This window comes from Triplophysa rosa, linkage group LG7 (genome assembly GCF_024868665.1).
Source record: "Triplophysa rosa linkage group LG7, Trosa_1v2, whole genome shotgun sequence".
NCBI lineage: Eukaryota > Metazoa > Chordata > Actinopteri > Cypriniformes > Nemacheilidae > Triplophysa > Triplophysa rosa.
Window position 1 is genome coordinate 10,210,544 of NC_079896.1, and position 18,219 is coordinate 10,228,762.

The window sequence follows — 18,219 nt, forward strand, 5'->3', positions numbered from 1 at the left end:
ATGAATTAATACATGTATTGTTGTTTATTGATAATTCATGTTAGGCAGTATTAGTACATGTAGAAATGAACATCATCCCTCAAATAATTCAAACTTATTTTGTCAAAATAACCTAAAAAAGAATGTATTTGTCTTCAGGTTTTTTGCTATCTTTAAAGGGATAGTTTACCCCTCAATAAAAAATCATTTTAGTAAACGTCATTAACTCATGTTGTTCCAAACCTGTATGACTTACTTTTTGTTTTCTGCAGAACACAAGAAAAATATATTTTGAAGAACAGTGCATGGTGATCAAATAACACTGGCCCCCATTGACTTCCATTAATTGTATGGACACAAAAGCACACATTTCTGAAAATATCTTCTTTGGTGTTCCAAAAACAGATTTTTAACATCATGGGGGTAAATGATGACGGGATTTTCCATTTTGTGTGAACTATGCCTTTAACACGTATGTCAAGGGCAGATTGGTGGGATTCAGACAAGAGGATCCACAGTGTCTTAAACGTTCATAAAAATTCATAAACAACCAGCATTGAAAGATTTCCATTCAATACAGTAACCAATGCTAAAATAACACATATATCAGAGTTAAAGGCAAGACTTGTCTCAGGAAACAGTTTTTCTGTTTTCATTAAAATGTGAGTGTGTAAGAGTTGGAGGAAACTGACTGACAGGGCCTGGGCCTGTGGCAAAACAGAAGGAAATAATTTTGACAGATCAGCAAGTTGCAGCAGGGAAGAGGCCTGACCTCAACTCCACGACTGAGAGCTTGCACTTTCTGTTCTACATCATAGGGTTTGTGGTCACTCCATTGTCCTCTGTGTTGAGACCCATCATCACATAGATGCTTTATTCATCAAAGTAAACATATTGTCTAACATTTTTTAAAATGATTACAGTATGGCTACAACATCTCGTGCATACGTCATACACATCACTACTTCAGTTTTAGTGGCTTTTCACTGATAAACTGAATGCACAGAATTTACTTAAAGGGACAGTTCACCCAAAAATGAAAGAACTTTCATCATTTCAAACTTGCATGACTTACTTTCTTCTGCAGAACACAAAAGAAGACTTCTGACGAATGTTGGTAACCAAACAACATTGGACAGCATTGACTTCCATTGTATGGACACACAATTTCTTCTTTTGTGTTCCACTGAAAAAAAGTCACACATGTTCATTTTTTATTTACTTTTGAACTATCCCTTTAAGGTAGAAACACGAGTTTCAGGGCAAAACACAGTACATCATTATATATATTCATTCGTTTCTCAAGTGCTACATTGAATGATACAAGTGTCATTGTCCATGACCTGCATTTTATATCCATGTCAACAACCTCACACAAGGAATCTCCCAACAAACAGATGGAAAAATAGTTTAATACACGGTCCAGATCCCCACAGACCCAGCCTGCTACATACAGTATGTAGCTCATGTTGTAGGTTCCATTTTCTCTTGAGTAATCCAAGATTAATGCATCTAGTCCTGCGATATCCAACCAGAAGTTAGTAAAAGAGAATCAAAGGCCCTAAGAGTGTCCTTTCACAGTCCGTTCTCTATAGCCATGTGATCTTGGTGGAGTGTGTCTTTGAACAATGGAACCTAACCACAGGAGAGTGGCAGTAGCGTGAAGCCCTGCTGCGATGAGCCTCCCGTGGCCTGTGAACCCTACTTGGGCCTGGGGGGGCCGGTAGTCAGGCCTCTTCAGCTGTAGCATCTATTCCAGCGTAAGTGAAGTTCTCAAAGAGAGCCATGTTGACATAGGTCTGCATTAAAAAATGATACATGACACAATGATACATGTTGCGCTTTTCCTACAGGTTTCTTTTAAGGTAAATAGTATGGTTGCTAGGCGTGCACTAAAACCCACAGACAGTGACCCAGAATTATAGCGTGAGCTGTGGCACCACACCACAATTCTTTTTATTTTTTTGATAAAAAATATATTTTACTTACCTTTCTAGCCTCCTGCATCCTATTAAGCTGGATAGAAATTTGTGAAAATGGTGGTCGCTCATAGGGTCTGTCTCGCCAGCACTGCCTCATCAGTTCATACCTGTACAAATTATTTAAGCAAACAATTACAATTACTTGCTTGACATGAGGGTCCAGGGCTAGTTGTCACACAGGAAAGCTGTCACAAGGGCTTTATGTCAAAAGTTTTCAATTTTCAAGTATATGCTCTGTATGTTTGTTGCAATCACCTAGTTCTCTTCGTTTCTAAACGAAGGGGATTTCTGTATTTTATTACCATAGTCCAGATATTTGGCTATAGGTTTTTTTTGTATACAAAGAACTAAATAAAGTGAACGTTGGGGAAGTTGTCACAGTCTACTATTGTCATTTTCTGTAAATGCCTGTACAGGGGCTGACTTCCAAAAATAAACTTATCATGAGAAATATTTACTTAAGTTAAATGTACAACCATTAGCCCCAGTCTCCCTTACAACACCAGACAACCAATGTAGACTCAAGAGTTGCAGGAAAACGTGAAGATCTGTGCTTACACTTCATCATCACAGTTCTTGGGCTGCTCCATTCTGTAGCCCTGAGGCAGTTTCTCATAGAGTTCAGCACAGGTCATCCCACAATACGGCGTCCCACCTGGTAGAGCACATTTATACCATTAGCACAGCATCTCGTAAACAGATATAGTCTAAAATGTGTACAAAAGTGTACAATAAACAAGAAGTGCTTACAACCAATACAAACAAACTTACCTAAACTTACAATTTCCCACAGAAGAACTCCAAAAGACCACCTAAATGCCCAAGACAGATATTTATGTTATATAAAACTTTTACAGGAGTTTAAAACTTTGCCGCGCCGCATCCAGTGTGGACAAAATTTAAAATGATAAAGATTATTATATAAAATTATAAAAGTTCTATTGTCTTTTGTCGCATCGCGTCCGGTGTAGACACGGTGTAAGACTAAAAGTTACATAATAGTGAGGTCCTTACCTCTCAGCCCAGATTGGGTTTGATCTTGGGGTGATTAGGGGGTTATTTTTGCTAGAATTGTTTAAAGACTGCATGCAAGATGAAATTCATGCCTGCATGACTAAAGCATCAAACTCTGATTGTGAAAGTAAAGACAAAACATGTTAAATAAAAAAACATGTTGTATGTCATGTTGGCCATATTTTAACTTTTCAAAATTTCCACTGTGCAGTGTTGGTAAAAATAGGCCGTTTTGACAGAGGCACTGTGGTCTCGTGAAACTCTAATTTTGAGCTTCCTGGTTTAAGTTATCAGTTCCTTCCTTCTTCTTTTTATCAGTTGCCCATTATAAATTAAGCAAAATGATGGACATTTGACTTGTTTTGGATTGAATAAACTTGGTGCCATTGCACTTAATTTATTTTGAAATACTTTATAAAAAAATACACGTTTTGTAATAGTTTCACACTAAAATCAGAATTTCCACCCTTCTAAGGTACAGTACTGTATATGAAGTACTGAACATATTCAGTCTCTCTGTGTTTAACAGCATACTGACAACCATAAAACAGCACAAATGCACAGACTACACTTACACATCGCTTTTTGTGGTGTAGACACTGTAGTTTAGGGATTCGATGGCCATCCACCGCACAGGCAGCCTTCCCTGAGAGAAAACAACATACAACTGATTTAAAGAATAGAATTACTGAATTTGAATTAATTTAGCATTTCAGTCACACTTGTTTGACACTGAAATCTTCTATATCTTAATATTGTCTTATTATTAGTATTAAAGAATAAACCGAATAAAAACGTAAAGGGTAGGTGCACAAATTTTTTTCCAGGTAATGATTGATAATACATAGACAGTCAAGTGCTCGAGCTTCTATTGTATTTTTATCATCTATTTATATGGGCTCTCATATAGTCATGGTTAAAGTTATCTTTATAGTTACCATTCACAATCTGTCCTTTGACTCAGTGGTTAGAGCATGGCGCTAGCAACGCCAAGGATATGGGTTAGATCCCAGGGGATTGCACATAGTCAGAAACAAATGTATGGTACAACGCAATGTGAGTCACTTTGGATAAAAGCGTCTGCTAAATGTAAATGTAAGTAACTTTTAATCTATTTTGAACATTGAAAATGTTTATCTTTGTTGTGCAGTTTTGTTCAAAACAAATGAAAATGATGAGTTTTATATTATTACATCATTCAATATCTATACAACTCAGAGATATTGTCCTCACCATGGTCTTTTTGACATACACTTCCTCCCCACGAGACAGTCCAAAATCAGCTATTTTTGCAATGAGATTGTCTCCCACAAGCACATTTCTGGCTGCCAAATCTCTGTGGATAAACTGGCGATACACAAGCAATATAACCCGAAACACTGTTAGAATTGATGCAAATAATGTCTCTATATAACATAGCAACAATGTTTGTTTGCAAATATGCATTTCTATATTCTGAGAACCTTGTTATACCTGTTTGTCACTAAGATAATGCATGCCAGTTGCAACATCAGCAGCAAATTGCAGGAGCTGCTGGGAGGTGAGTGTGGAGGCAGTTCCATGTTCCTTTGCAAAGGCAGGATCGGTCTCTAGGACGCGACTCTTTCTTAAAAAGTCCAAAAGATTTCCGAAAGGTGCAAACTCTATGGCAATGTAAAGGTAACCTGTGGAAAAGAGAAGCTATCACATATCTGAAGCTAATTTAATAATGTGCATTGCCAGTAGGTAGCGCACTCACCTCTGTTCTCACAAGCTCCAATAAGATTAATGATATTGGGATGTTGTCCTAGTTTACACAGGACCTCTAACTCACCAGCAAAGTCCCGATGGTCATTCTCTGAGGCAAACTCTGTAGGTGCACAACACATGCACTAAATAAAAACAATGTTAAAACAAACCCTAGATAATAATATTATGTATAATATTATATTTTATTACCCTTCAGCATCTTAATGGCAGCACTCATTTTAATTCCATCTTTTTTGACCATGGCTTTGATGACCTGACCAAAGTTTCCTTCTCCAATCACATCCTCAAACTTAATGTCCTCCCACCCCAGTATGGGATAGGTGAGGGGTTCGGGTGAGGGCTTCGGACGTCGGGTCAGTGTGAGAGTTCCCGAGTTGAACTGTAAGATTGTTTCCTCTCCCTAAAATTGTGCATATGTTGACTTTTATTACAAAGTTTGAGATGTTTATTTTTTACTTGTATGTTATTTGTTCAGTTACATACAGCCACAGAAAACATTAAGAGACCATTTCAAAATTGTTTTCATTGTTTCTGAATTTACTATTTATAGGTAGGTGTTTAGGTAAAATTATCATTTTTGTTTAATTCTGTAAACTACTAACAATATTTGTCCCAAATGTCAGACAAAATATTGTTTCTATTTGCATTTATTTGCAGGAAATGAAGAAACGGGTCAAAATAACAGAAAATACAGTATGCTGTTTTTTTCAGACCTCAAGTACTGCAAAGAAAATCAGTTCATATTCACTTTTAAGCAATGCAACAGTAATATTTGTACATGTATTTAAAAAACATTATAAATTAGTTTTTTTTATGTGATATCCTTGATTTTTATTGCAATTTTCATGTGTCTTGTCATGCTGTCAGTCTTTCACATTGCTGTTGGATGACTTTGTCACTCCTGAGGTTTGATTTAGTAAAAATTCAGTTGGCACTTTACTGGATGGGAATTTCCACAATACATCTGAATGCTGATTAAATTAAATTGTGTAATTAAATTATTAAATATGCAAAAGTGGCTCCTAAAAGTGTTTGTCACACTTAAATATGTAGGAATGTATTTGCATTGTATAAGACAACTTTAAATCAACTGTTCTGTTTTAAAAGACTTAACAAAAAAAGAAACCATGTGGTTATTTCAAGTGATTAAAAAAGATCAAAACGTTTACTTTCTGGTTTTCACACAACTGCTTGTGCTCAAATCATTTGACAAAGCACTCACCGATCCGGACTGATAGGTAAACGTCCGTTTTCGTTTAAGAACAGATTTTCGGATGTAGAAGAGAGCCAGGAGAGCCAGAAGGATGGTTACACAGGTTACAGCCACAGACCCAACCACAGCCCACAGAAGCTGATGCTCTTCGGCCATTGGCCTCCCAACTTGTTGAGTGGTGGGAATAAAGTTGGAATATCCTGAGCGATATAAAATCAAACCACATTTCAGAGAGTTACTTGCTTATACAGTATACTATTAAATAATGCAATAAAAACGTATATCTAAAACATTTCTCAAAATTACGTTTAATGGAATACCCTATGCAAACACTAGAATGTGATATTTTCTAAAGCAGAATTGTTCATTTTGAACTTACCATTTTCTTGTGTCCTGGCTTTTACAAATGTGCTCCACTCCCCTGGCACCTTGGAGAAAGCTCTCACCCTAAACTGGTACAAGGTGCTTCCATTGAGGGATGATACATCCATTGTGGTTTTGTTGCCATCATCTGTGTCCACCCAAGGGTGCAAGGTGCTCTGGCCTACTGGCTGATATTCAATGCTGTATTTGACAATATGACCATTGGGGTCCTCGGGGGGTTGCCAGCGAAGCCGGACTGCACTAACAGACAAAGGATCTGCATGAACGTTACGTGGAGAAGAGGGGCCTGGAAAAAATCAAAAAGTAATTAATCCACCACATTCTGCCTGGAATCTAGAATCATAGTGTATCATTTTCAATGTCATTAATGTCTAATTGTGAGAACTAGTTGACAGATTTCTGTTACCCTGCTTATAGATGTGGATGTGGTGGGGCCTTGAAGGGGGTCCATGGCTTCCGCAGTTTACCAGTTGGACGACCACTTGGTAGTCTCTGCGGTACTCCAGATTGTAAAGTTTGGTGGAGAGCACGTTAAGCAAGGTGGTTTCCTCCCAAAATTTCTCTTCGCGTGGTCCAAAGAGTTGAACTAAAAAGCCAGTGGCATCACGAGACCTGCCAATCACGGACCACCTGATGGTGGCGTTACGCCCTTCCACTGAGCTGGAATCAATCTCCGGCCTGGCCGTGGGCTCTGGCAACACAGAACACGGGTCACTTTTATTTGATGTAATTTTTATCTAACAGCATTCACTCTTTGCTCTTCTAGTTGATTGACTCTTACCTGGACAGTCGGTCTCCATGATTGCCTCCGGACCCAACGAACCCTTTCCTCCATCCCCGGGTCGACTGAGTTGTACACGCACGTGGTATTTGGTTGAGGGCTTCAGGTTCATCAATGTGATGGGATCGCTGCTGTACACTTTAACAAAGAATAAAAAAAGCTGATCATGCATAACATGTCTTGACTACTCAACCTAAAGATTTTCTTAGCCATTCCTGAAAACAGAATTAATTTAGCCAAAGTTTGCATCCCTCACCTATAATAGAAGACCAAGAGTCTCCTGTATCCATTGGCTTGTAAAGCAGCTTCGTTGAAATAATAGGACCATCACCAGCGTAAGTGTCCACCGGCTTTACAACCAGCTTTCTGCTGCTCTTTGCCAAAAGTTTAGGAGCAGTGGTTGGGTAGGGTGGCTCTAGTTAATAAAGATTAGGGTCTGAAGATTGGGAAGTTTTTGTTAGAGTGATACAACTTTTGAAATAAAAGATTTCCTCACCTCTAACAGTTAAGGTAAACTTGCGAGAGTCCTGCCCTCCGTTTGTGGAGACCCGACATTCCCACACGCCATTATGCTCTACAGACAGACGTGTGATCTCAAACTGAGCAGTGCTTTTTCTTGCATCTTGAGTAGTGTGAGATGCCTGAGCAATCAGTAAAACAAAGACATTTAAAACAGACAAACTGAACCTTCATGAAAAATAGCTGACAATTACAGACAATTAGGTCAGCCTGCTGGTCTCTCAGCCTGACTAACCAAGTGCCAAAACCAGCAAAACAGACCAACCATTCACAACCACAGCTCAATTGTTGTGAATAGCAAAGGTTGATATTTTCCAAAACAACGAAATCAATAAAGACGGTTTTATCGGACACATGCGCCTTCCGATCTGTGTTTGGTTATACATAATAATTCATTTTATATTGAATTCATTTTACTATTAATTTATATTCATATTTTATTTGCATATTAATTGTATTAAATAAAATAAAATTAAAACTACTCAACAATTATAGATTCTTTGCAGAGGTCTACCGGAAGTTGAGTTCAGGCCACATAACGTTTGTTTATGTTGTTTCCACTGAAACTGTCTATACAGTATATCAGCATATGGTTGCATCATGCGTGAGCAAATGGTTAAAGGGGTCATATGGCGCGAATACGTGTTTTTCTGTGTCTTTGGTGTGTTATAAGTTGCCCGTGCATGTATTAGACACGTAAAATTGCACAAATGAAAGTGTGGGAACAAAAGATGCATTCTATCTAAAAGCGAATGCTCACCTAGACCTGCCCGAAACGCCTCGTGTAACCACATCCCAACAAATCTACGTCAGTTCGTGGTATGATTTGACTAAGGCCACCCAAATGTATGTCAATGCAATTGCTTTGGAACCTGTTGTTCCAAATATGGTAAGTGGCGTTACATTTCAGTCACACGCTTGCAGTATTCGACCAATCAATACGCACTGGTTAACTGGCCAATCACAGCACACCTCGCTTTTCAGAGCGATGAGCTTTGTAAAAAATCTGCGCTTTTCAGACAGGCGGGGCAAAGAGGAGATACAAACATGCATGGTATGTCGAAAACACAGCGAACCTTTTCAACCTTAAATCATGTATACACATTGCATTACATCTAAAACAAACAATAATATTAGTTTTAGCCGTGCAATATGACTCCTTTAAAAGAAAAATCATAACATATATATGATAACTTGTTATTGTGAGGCAGTATTTGTTGTAAAACTGCTTTGAAAACGCATGTATAGCAAAATAATAAAAAAATATAGAGGTTCACTGTACATTGCTTTGGATAAAAGCATCTGACAAATGCATAAATCTAGTAAGTTCTTAACCTCCACAAGAATAGCATTTTTGCTTATTTGCAACACTGCTTTACACTTAATCTTAATCATTTTAGGAATCTCTGTTTCACCTTAAGCACAGTGCTTTCCAGTTTGCGTAGTTTGATGCTCATGTGGCTGGGCAGAGGGTGGCCTGTGGCAGAACATGTAATTATATGACTGGAGTTCAGGTTCCCCTCCAGGTTACTGGCCATGTCCAAAATCTCTGGTGCACGATCTGAAAAAAAGACAACAGTGCTAGGGATGTGGAGACACACATAAGAGACTTCAGAGTTTATGGACATTGAAGCCTAACCTGATTTCTCACACTGTTGTCCTCTCCAGCCTGTAGGACATTGGCAGCCGCTAAAGCGATTGCATTTCCCTTTGTTTGTACAGTTGCAACTTAAAAGACAGTCAGCTCCGTACATTCCTTCAGGACAGGCTGTGAACATAAGTAGAGCATTGGCAGGTTTAAGTCTTCACAATTAAACACAAAAACAGGCATTGGATGGATGTTTTCATAACTCTACAAAGACACGAGAACATATGGATAAAGCAGTGGGAGATGTTTGTGTTGTAAGATTGATGGTTGTCGAATTGTTACTGGCAGATCCCAGCAGCACCTGTTTAAACTTTAATTTCAGAACTGAATCCTTTCTGGAAGGTTCAAATGATACTCTGTATGGATGACACGTTAAATGTTTATTGCTTGAAATGATCTTATGTTAAACTCACGTTTATGACAGCGGTCTCCATACCAGCCACTGGCACACGAACAGCCGTAAGGATCGGTTAGACAGAAACTCAAACCCTGGCAATCATCTTTTGCTCCACAGGATTCCTGGCAGTTTCGACCAAACATTCCTTCACGACAGGCTGCAAGACCAAATTAGAAAAAATGTTATGCGTAAAAAAATCGCACATAGCAATAGTTATTACAAATGCATCCCTTACGCAATTTACTGTATAGTATGTTGTCATGGTTATGTGTGGGTCTGTCATGTCTTTTATTTTGAAGTGTTAGTTGTAGTCATTGAACGGGGTCCTCCTTGTCTTTTGAGTAGCCCTGCCCTTATTGTTTCATTGTCATCAGGTGTGCCTTGTTAGTCTTTAGTCCTTGTGTGTATATATACCACGGTGTTTCACGTGTCTAGGGTTGGTTAGTGAATGTAGTAATGTGTTGTCAAGTCATGTTTTCCTGGTTATTGTTTCATGTCATTGATTATTGTTCACGGTCACGTTTACTTTATTAAATACTTTAGCTGCACTTAGATCCAGCTCTAAGTTTAATGTTTTGGGACAACAACGTTACAGTATAACCAACCTCACAATGGATCTAGCAGCTCGTCTGTACCTCCTGAATCAGGATGGTCGCCCCATTGAGGATTATGTCAAGGACTTTTTGGATTTAAGTTTTCAGGTACCATGGGACAATATTATGCTAAAGTTTTGTTTTTTAAATGGACTGGATGAACAGATCTATAGACTCCTTCCGTCTGGCAACAACAACCTCCCACTGGTGGAATTTATTGACTATGTTCTACTCTTGTAAAACTCGCCCTTTACGGTGGGTGAGGCAGAGGACATTTCCACACCAGAAACTGTGTGCTCTATGTTTGCCAAGTCTGGGTCTATGGATCATGTAAGGACTCTAGTTTCCCATGGAAAATTTTTGTGGGGGGACCATACAGTGAAGACTCCGGGGACAGTAGAGATGGGCGCATCACAGCATTGCAGGGCAGCATGTGAGTAGCCTCTCTGCAGGACCACTGTCAAGCCAGAGTCTCCAGCCGCCATGGCCGCCAAGCCGGAGTATCCAGCCGCCATGGCCGCCAAGCCGGAGTCTCCTGCCGCCATGGCCGCCAAGCCGGAGTCTCCAGCCGCTCTGGGCTGTGCACTGCTCTTCAGCTCCAGAGGTTGCTGACAAGATGGATGCTCGGGACTCTTCCATGCCAGGTGCCTCACTCAAGATGGCCACTCTGACATCTCCTGCCATGCCAATGTTTCCATCCCTGCCTGCCAGGCCTAGGTATCCAACCTTGTCTGCCACGCCCATCCCTGCCTGCCACGCCCAGGTTTCCAGCCCTGCCTGCCACGCCCATAGGTATCCAGCCCTGCCTGCCACGCCCAGGCTTCCACGGCCTGGGTCCGCCTCTGCACCACGGGCCGGGTCCGCCTCTGCTCCATAGCCCGGGTCCGCCTCTGCCCCACGGCCCTGGACCGCCTCTGCCTCCCGTGCCTTTCCGGGGTCCTGGCCCTCCATCCCTCCCCCTGTTCCAGCTCCGCTCCACCACCCTCCTAAACTTTTGGGGACTCTTGTTTCATTTAAGGGCGTCTGGAATACGTCCTTAGAGGTGGGGTTATGTCATGGTTATAGGTGTGTTCGAGCTCATGCAGCGCTGCGCAGACCGATCGGCGAGATTAGCCGCTTGCAGTAGAGGGAGGAGCTGAAAAAGAAGCAGTCAAGTCGGACACCTGCTGCTTGCCGTAGTGACGTTCGCACCGTGTTTCCTTTTCAAAGTGCGATTGAAGTGGATTAGAATACTGGATTTGTCCAATAAACAAATGTTTAAATTAAAAAGTAGCAACCATAAACTCTTCATATTGCAAATGTTATGTGCTGCTTAACACTGTGTGCCTAAAAATCATGGTGTATAAGAATATATTATTAAATTACCAACGGAGTCTGTATTCATTTCATTTTTATTTTATTAAACAACACAAAATAACATGTTTATTATATTTGTACGGACAGAGTTTTAGCTGTTTTAAAAACATGCATTAATAAGTATTAGTTGAACTGAGGGTGTTATAATAAACCCAAAACGCACGTGATCGTTGTCTAGCCAATCATGAAAAGCTATGTCGTCATCACAGCCTGGTGCAGCTTGTCGGCACAGCTGCTCCTGAGATGCAGCGCCGGCTGAGCAAGCTGGCTGTTCTCGAAACACTCTCGCGCTACTTTAATGCCCCACGTGAAAGTCACGTGGCGTCGGCGCCGGTTCAAGTCGGACAAAATTTCTAACCGGCATGCACTGCTTCAAGTCAGATTTCGATCGATCTGTGCAGCGCCGCGTCAAGTCGAACACACCTTATGTGTGGATCTGTCATGTCTTTTATTTTGAAGTGTTAATTGTAGTCATTGTCCGTGGTCTTTGTAGTCTTTTGAGTAACCCTGCCCTTATTGTTTCATTGTCATCAGGTGTGCCTTGTTAGTCTTTAGTCCTTGTGTGTGTGTATACTGTATATACCACGGTGTTTCATGTGTCTAGGGTTGGTTATTGAATGTACGTAATGTGTTGTCTAGTCATGTTTTCTGATTATTGTTTCATGTCATTGATTATTGTTCATGTTTACTTTATTAAATACTTTAGCTGCACTTAGATCCTGCTCTCAGTTTCATGTTTTGGGACAATGTTACATATGTACTGTTTATGTGTATATGTTCTGTATATGCATACAGAGGTTGCAGAAAAACATATTCTTTGAAAAGTTAGAGGGAAATTTTGCTTTTGAAAGTTGCATAATCAATCAAAAGCTCTGATATTCAAATTTATTTTTCATTTAATGCGAACTAACCAAATAAGGTCAATTCTAATTTCCCAGTGGAAATGCTGGAAAAAAACGAGTCAAAATTAAATATGAATTCACTTGCGAACAAATAAATGGTTTGTGGCATACATATATGTGAGCATGAAAATCCAACATAAGTTTTACAGTAAACATTTTCAAAGGTTTATCTAAAATTATGCAGATTTGACCCCAAACGTTAAGAACTCTTGTCTCACCTGTCTCACAGCGCACTCCCATGAAGCCTGGAGGACAAACACAGTCTCCATCTTTGTCATGGCACACACCCCCATTCAAGCACTCGGGACAATCTTTATCACAGTCTGAGCCCCATTTGTTGCATGAGCATTCTTGAGAAATGAGAGCATTTATTGGAAATACTGTACGCTATAGGAGGCAAAATTCAATTACATGCATATATTTAAATAGTGATGTTATACTAATGATGTTACCACGAATAATAAGACGCATCCAGGCACTAAAGAGAGGACTTTCCCCAACATATCTGGCACTATAGATCCCGGCGTGGCTTTTATCAACTTTCTCTAGGTCCAGAACTGCTGTGTGGTTTTGAACATCGGCGCTTGGTGTCATGTAGATATAGTTTCCTAAAACAAATCAGAATTTACCTGATTGTAAATCCCTTGCTAAACCTGAAGAATTGCTTATTATGGGTGTTATTAATTTCATAATATATATATTTTTTAATTATTTGTTGAACTTATCAAACTTTGTTTGCATGTGATTGACAAAATGTGGTCTTTCTCAATAGTTTGCTTAATCATCAACCTGTTCATGCTGTGAACATAAAAATGACTTAAGAAAAATAACATGAAAACATTTTTTTACAATTATAACAGTTGGCATTTACCATTGAATGTCCATTTAATGTCTCGTCTTTCCATCCAGAGGACGTCCATGGTTAGATGTACTGTGTCTCCTATACTGGCCGTCTGAGACATCCTTACCGGTCTAAAATGACCTTGTAATAAATAATTGAATAATCTGATGTAAAATACCAATCTACTTCAATCTGACTTCATATTACTTAAGTGATAATATGTGATAAAAACACTCTTAAAAATTAAGGTGCTTAACAGCGATGCCATAGAAGAACCAATTTTGGTTCCACAAAGAACCATTCAGTCAAAGGTTCTTTAAAGATCCATTTCTTTCTCACCTTTTTATAATCTGAAGAACATTTATTCATCACAAAGAACCCTTTGTGAAACATACAGGTTCTTCAGACATTAAAGGTTCTTTATGGAACAATTCAGACAAAAAAGGTTCTTCTATGGCAGGGCTAGTCAACTGACGGCCTGCTGGCCAAATGCGGCCCGTCAATCATCTTTACTTGGCCCGCCTTAACATTTCAAATAAGTGGAGAGACTTTAAGAAGGGTGTGCTTTAAATGCACGTCCTCCTGAGACGCCACATCTTTAAAAGCCCAAAACGCTGCTACATTCAAAACGAAAGTAATTCCCGCGGCTCATAATGATTTACGTCTTATAAAGCGATTTGATCGGTCAGTCCAAGAAACTTAATGTTATTTACAGCGTTATAACCAGCAATGCATTGCGCAGCCACAGGCAATCGGTTTGCGCACGCGATAGGTCGTGTTCTAAAACGCGTTTTGTGCCCTTGAAAGTAGGCTAACTGTAGGAAGGGTACACCACGTGAACGGTTGTCTCAGATAAGGGGAAAACGGTGTTGTTTTTATTACTGCATTTATTATGAATAATGGCTATATTTACGAAAAACAGCTGTTCATCTCCCCCAGAACTCGCACTATACAAAGGCTCTGCCCTATAAGTGCGTGGGGCGCATGAATGCGATCGGATTTCACCCGAAGATGTGATAATAGCGTTCAGTTTCTTGCACAGATCAATTGACTCGCTTTATAAGACGCGAATTTAACGTCACAAGGGGTAGGGATTACTTTTGTGCTGAATGTATTTGCGTTTTTTACTTTTATTGATTTAACTTTAATTAATTCAACCAAATATCTTCATAAATATCTTCTTGAAAAAACAATGCCACCCACATCTCGATGTACTGAAGGACTGTGGGTGAGTAAATTAGTAGCAATTTTTGGGTATAGTAACGCATTAAGGAATATAAAATACAATTAAAAAGACAATATCCCTTTTAATTTAATATCATGAAAAGGCACAAATACTGTATACAATAGTTGTGTGCATGTTTTAATTGTGGCCTATAAGTAACAGCAACAAAAACAGTATAAAAAGAACAAAACGCAATCAATAACAGAATAACAGAAGAAATGAGAATATGGTAAAAAACTGGCCCGCATCCTATTTATACTTTTGGAATCTGGCCCTCAAAGAAAAGTAGTTGAAGACCCCTGTTCTCATCGTGAAGCACCTTTATTTTTAGGAGTGTACACACAGATTTTAAATACATCTGGTGCAAAACATAACAAAACTGGCTTTTCAAAACGTTTACGTTCCTGTGCTGGTCATACCTTTACTGTCGTTGTTTATGAGTGTGATATTGGCAAGCTGGTCAGAGCCTCTTTTTGAGTGGCAGAAGAAAATCCCACTGTGGTCAAAGCCTGTAAATCCAAAGGCCACTACTTCTTTAGCCTGTGGCCTATGCACAGTAAAATGAGGTGGATCTTCACGACGGACAATGTTGTTGTCCCTCTTGATGTTCAGATGAATGTCATCGGTGTCACGCTCTCCAGATATACAGGAGAGGCGGAAATCATGAGCAAGCGTGGCCCCATTAGAAGTCATGGTGAGATCCATGACAGCATCTGAGAGAGGACACATTCCATGAGTATTTATTTACACTGTAAAAAACCCAACTCAAAAAAAGTTCAAACAACTAATTTTGTTGTGTTGGTTGAGCAAAAGTCCATGAAAAAGTTCACAGAACTTCTTTTAATAAGTTCATTCATTGTCACCAAACATTTTCTTCCTTAACTTAAAAATATGAGTTGTGTGAAAAATTCTTTGCAAGTTCACTCAAAAAGAGTAAATGTAAAGATAAATGTAAAAAATTGAGTTACGTCAATGTACAATGAACAAACAAGAGTTTGAAAGTTCCCAAGATGCACTGCAGCATGTTCAATTTGGTGTTTCTTTTGTTTTTCTTTTAAAGATTAGTGTTTTAGTTCTTGCTGGAATAATTTATGCTTTAATCTTGTTGTTACTGTTTGTTATCTGTTGTGTTTAGAGTTTTTTTAATGAATGATGGTTTTTGATTGTTGCACATGGTTGAGGTTTGTGTGTTCAATGTTGAGGTGTAAGTGCAGACCCAACGTAACTCAAACTGTTTGATCAAAGTTTACTCAAATTGTAGTAAAAGACAAAAATATTTGTTTATTTTTAAATAACCAATTTATATTCTTTATTTATGTTCAGCCAACAAAAATAATTTGTTATGTTGTTCATTATGTAAACTTGACTATGCTGTGACAACTAATGACTTAAGCATAATTTTTTTGTACCGCTCAAGAAAACGAATAATCCTAAATTACCTCAATTAATTATTTTTTGTATCTCCAATTACGGTACTTGTTTTAGTTAGTGCAACTAATAATCCTGAGTTATCCCAATGAATTATTTTTTGTATCTCCAATTCATTATTTTAAGTCAGTACAACTTCTATTTCAAAAAGTTGAGTGAACAAGAAAAAGCGAGGGGAAATTAGTACTAAGATTTTTTTTGTTACAGTGTACAACTTCTCAACAACATTAAAATGGCTTCACTAATTGGGAGAAAACAGTGTGACATCATCAATGGTATGAGTGCTGGGTACAGGATGTGGCTCATTTTTATGAAATTCTTTACAAAACAACAACAGAGTCAGTAAAATGCATTTCAGCTTTGACACATTTCCCCCTGGCTTTCTGCCACTCTATGCCCTTCTCATCACAAGAACAATAAAACAGGAAGCAAAGAGGATCCAAAGCCCTAGGGTATGCATTCCATACCGAATATTATTAAATCCCATGTGTGATATAATGAAAAAATCAAATCAATATAAGAAGGAGACCTTACAATTTAAATATTAATTTAAACTATATATACAGTAAATACTCTCCTAAACCACAACACAACTCATATGCAAAGCTTTAATAAATGGGCTAATACTTTTAAAAAGCTTATCGTTTTTGTTGTTATTAATTTAATATATAACGTTTCATTCAGTAAGGTTTTATATGCAACAATAAAAATACCACAGTGAGCTGCAAACTGTATTGCAGTTATTATAACTTAATTTAACAATTCATTTACTAGATAGAATAACTGCGCTTACATTTAGTAAAATTAACCACGATAACGATCACTACCAATAAAAGATAAAAGTTTTGGGCAGATTGATTACCATACTTGTATTACCACAGTTTAACGAATGGTTAAACTGGGTAAAGTTATTTTTCTTTAAGACAATGTAAAATCACTATGGTTTTGAACAGAAGTGAAAAGGTAATTATTGGTCAATTTTCTAAAGGTAAAAAAAATCCATTTGGTTATCGTTTTATCATTCAGATGAAGTATGATGGAATTTGCATTACTTACCAGAGATGTAGACGAAACACAATAGGCAGATTAAAAGAAGCATGACTTTAATATAACGTTAAATCTCAGATAATCCCTTAGAAATAATCCAAATAGTTCGTCAGTGGTTTATACTTTCCATCAGGATCTCCAGATCAGCGGCCGACGCCGCGCGTTATTGCGCATTACTCCAATCACTGTGAACATACAGTATATGGGCAAACGCGCGCTTGTGTAAATCAGTGCTGTTGACACTCTGAAAACTCATGCTTACTCTACGGTCATTCTTTGGGTGGGAAAGGAAGGAAGAGGCGTTGGAGATGGAGAGAGAGAGTGTGTGTGAGAGAGAGAGCGAGAGAGTATCAAACTCGTGATCGTAAAGTAGGCTATTATTTTCACAAAATTTCACTTATTTGGAACATGAAAGTGAAGTCAGCGCTTCCGTTCAGTTCAAGGTTATGCCAAGCATGGGTTATTTAAAAGAACAAACTACTGAGTTTGTCTATATTTACCCAACAGTGCGTTGAAACAACAATCTTTTTGTGTCGATACTTCACTGAATCTTATTTTGCAATTCCATGAACATTCCTAAGCAAGATGCATAGCTTACAAGCAAAACTATATTAGATACTGTATTATGAGTTGTAATGCATAAAGTACATTGTGTATACAGCAGTAAATTGTCTCCACAATTACACCAAATTATAATTGAAATAAATAAACATGTCACGATCAGGGCGTGGAAGAACCCAAATGCAGGCAACGGCAGTGAAGGGGTTAACAGATATATTTATTTAACAACAAAACAGAACAAAAAACACCCACAATGGGGAAAAACAGAACTAAGGAATAAATATAAAACAAAAGACTTCCCATGAGGGGGCAAAATGAAAACAAGACAAATAACTAAACTCAAGGACACGACCAAACGTCTTAAATAATATCAGGCACAAAACTCACAAAACATGATCAGGAACACGGGTAAACGCACGAACATGAACACAACACCATCCAACACAATGCAGTTCACGCAATACAAGAGCACAGGACAAAGAAACAAGAGGGTATATATAGGGAAGACAAACGAGGGATAACGACATGGGGCAGGTGTGGGACATTAAACACTCAGGGAAAGATAACGAGGAAACGAGAGGAATGGGGTCAATGACAAGA

At 38.6% G+C, this 18,219-nt stretch overlaps 1 protein-coding gene across 2 annotated transcripts; it reads right to left on the minus strand.

Moving 5' to 3' along the window:
* Positions 1–18: 18 nt before the first annotated feature.
* tie1 (tyrosine kinase with immunoglobulin-like and EGF-like domains 1) lies at positions 19–17,302 on the minus strand. 2 transcript variants are annotated; one of them, XM_057338792.1, is made up of 23 exons: positions 17,068–17,302; positions 15,003–15,296; positions 13,389–13,499; positions 12,970–13,125; positions 12,736–12,867; positions 9,683–9,823; positions 9,261–9,389; positions 9,037–9,182; positions 7,599–7,743; positions 7,359–7,517; positions 7,103–7,240; positions 6,728–7,012; positions 6,317–6,607; positions 5,947–6,137; positions 4,914–5,124; positions 4,714–4,824; positions 4,449–4,639; positions 4,209–4,322; positions 3,551–3,621; positions 2,733–2,773; positions 2,520–2,616; positions 1,969–2,068; positions 19–1,778 (listed from the first exon to the last, which is right to left on the minus strand). In XM_057338792.1, exons 1-23 carry the CDS (start codon positions 17,108–17,110, stop codon positions 1,707–1,709), a joined length of 3,369 nt encoding a protein of 1,122 aa, XP_057194775.1. In that variant the 5' UTR covers positions 17,111–17,302; the 3' UTR covers positions 19–1,706. The 2 variants fall into 2 exon arrangements, with proteins under 2 accessions (XP_057194775.1, XP_057194776.1); XM_057338793.1 differs by lacking the exon at positions 6,728–7,012.
* Between the last annotated feature and the right edge of the window lie 917 nt (positions 17,303–18,219).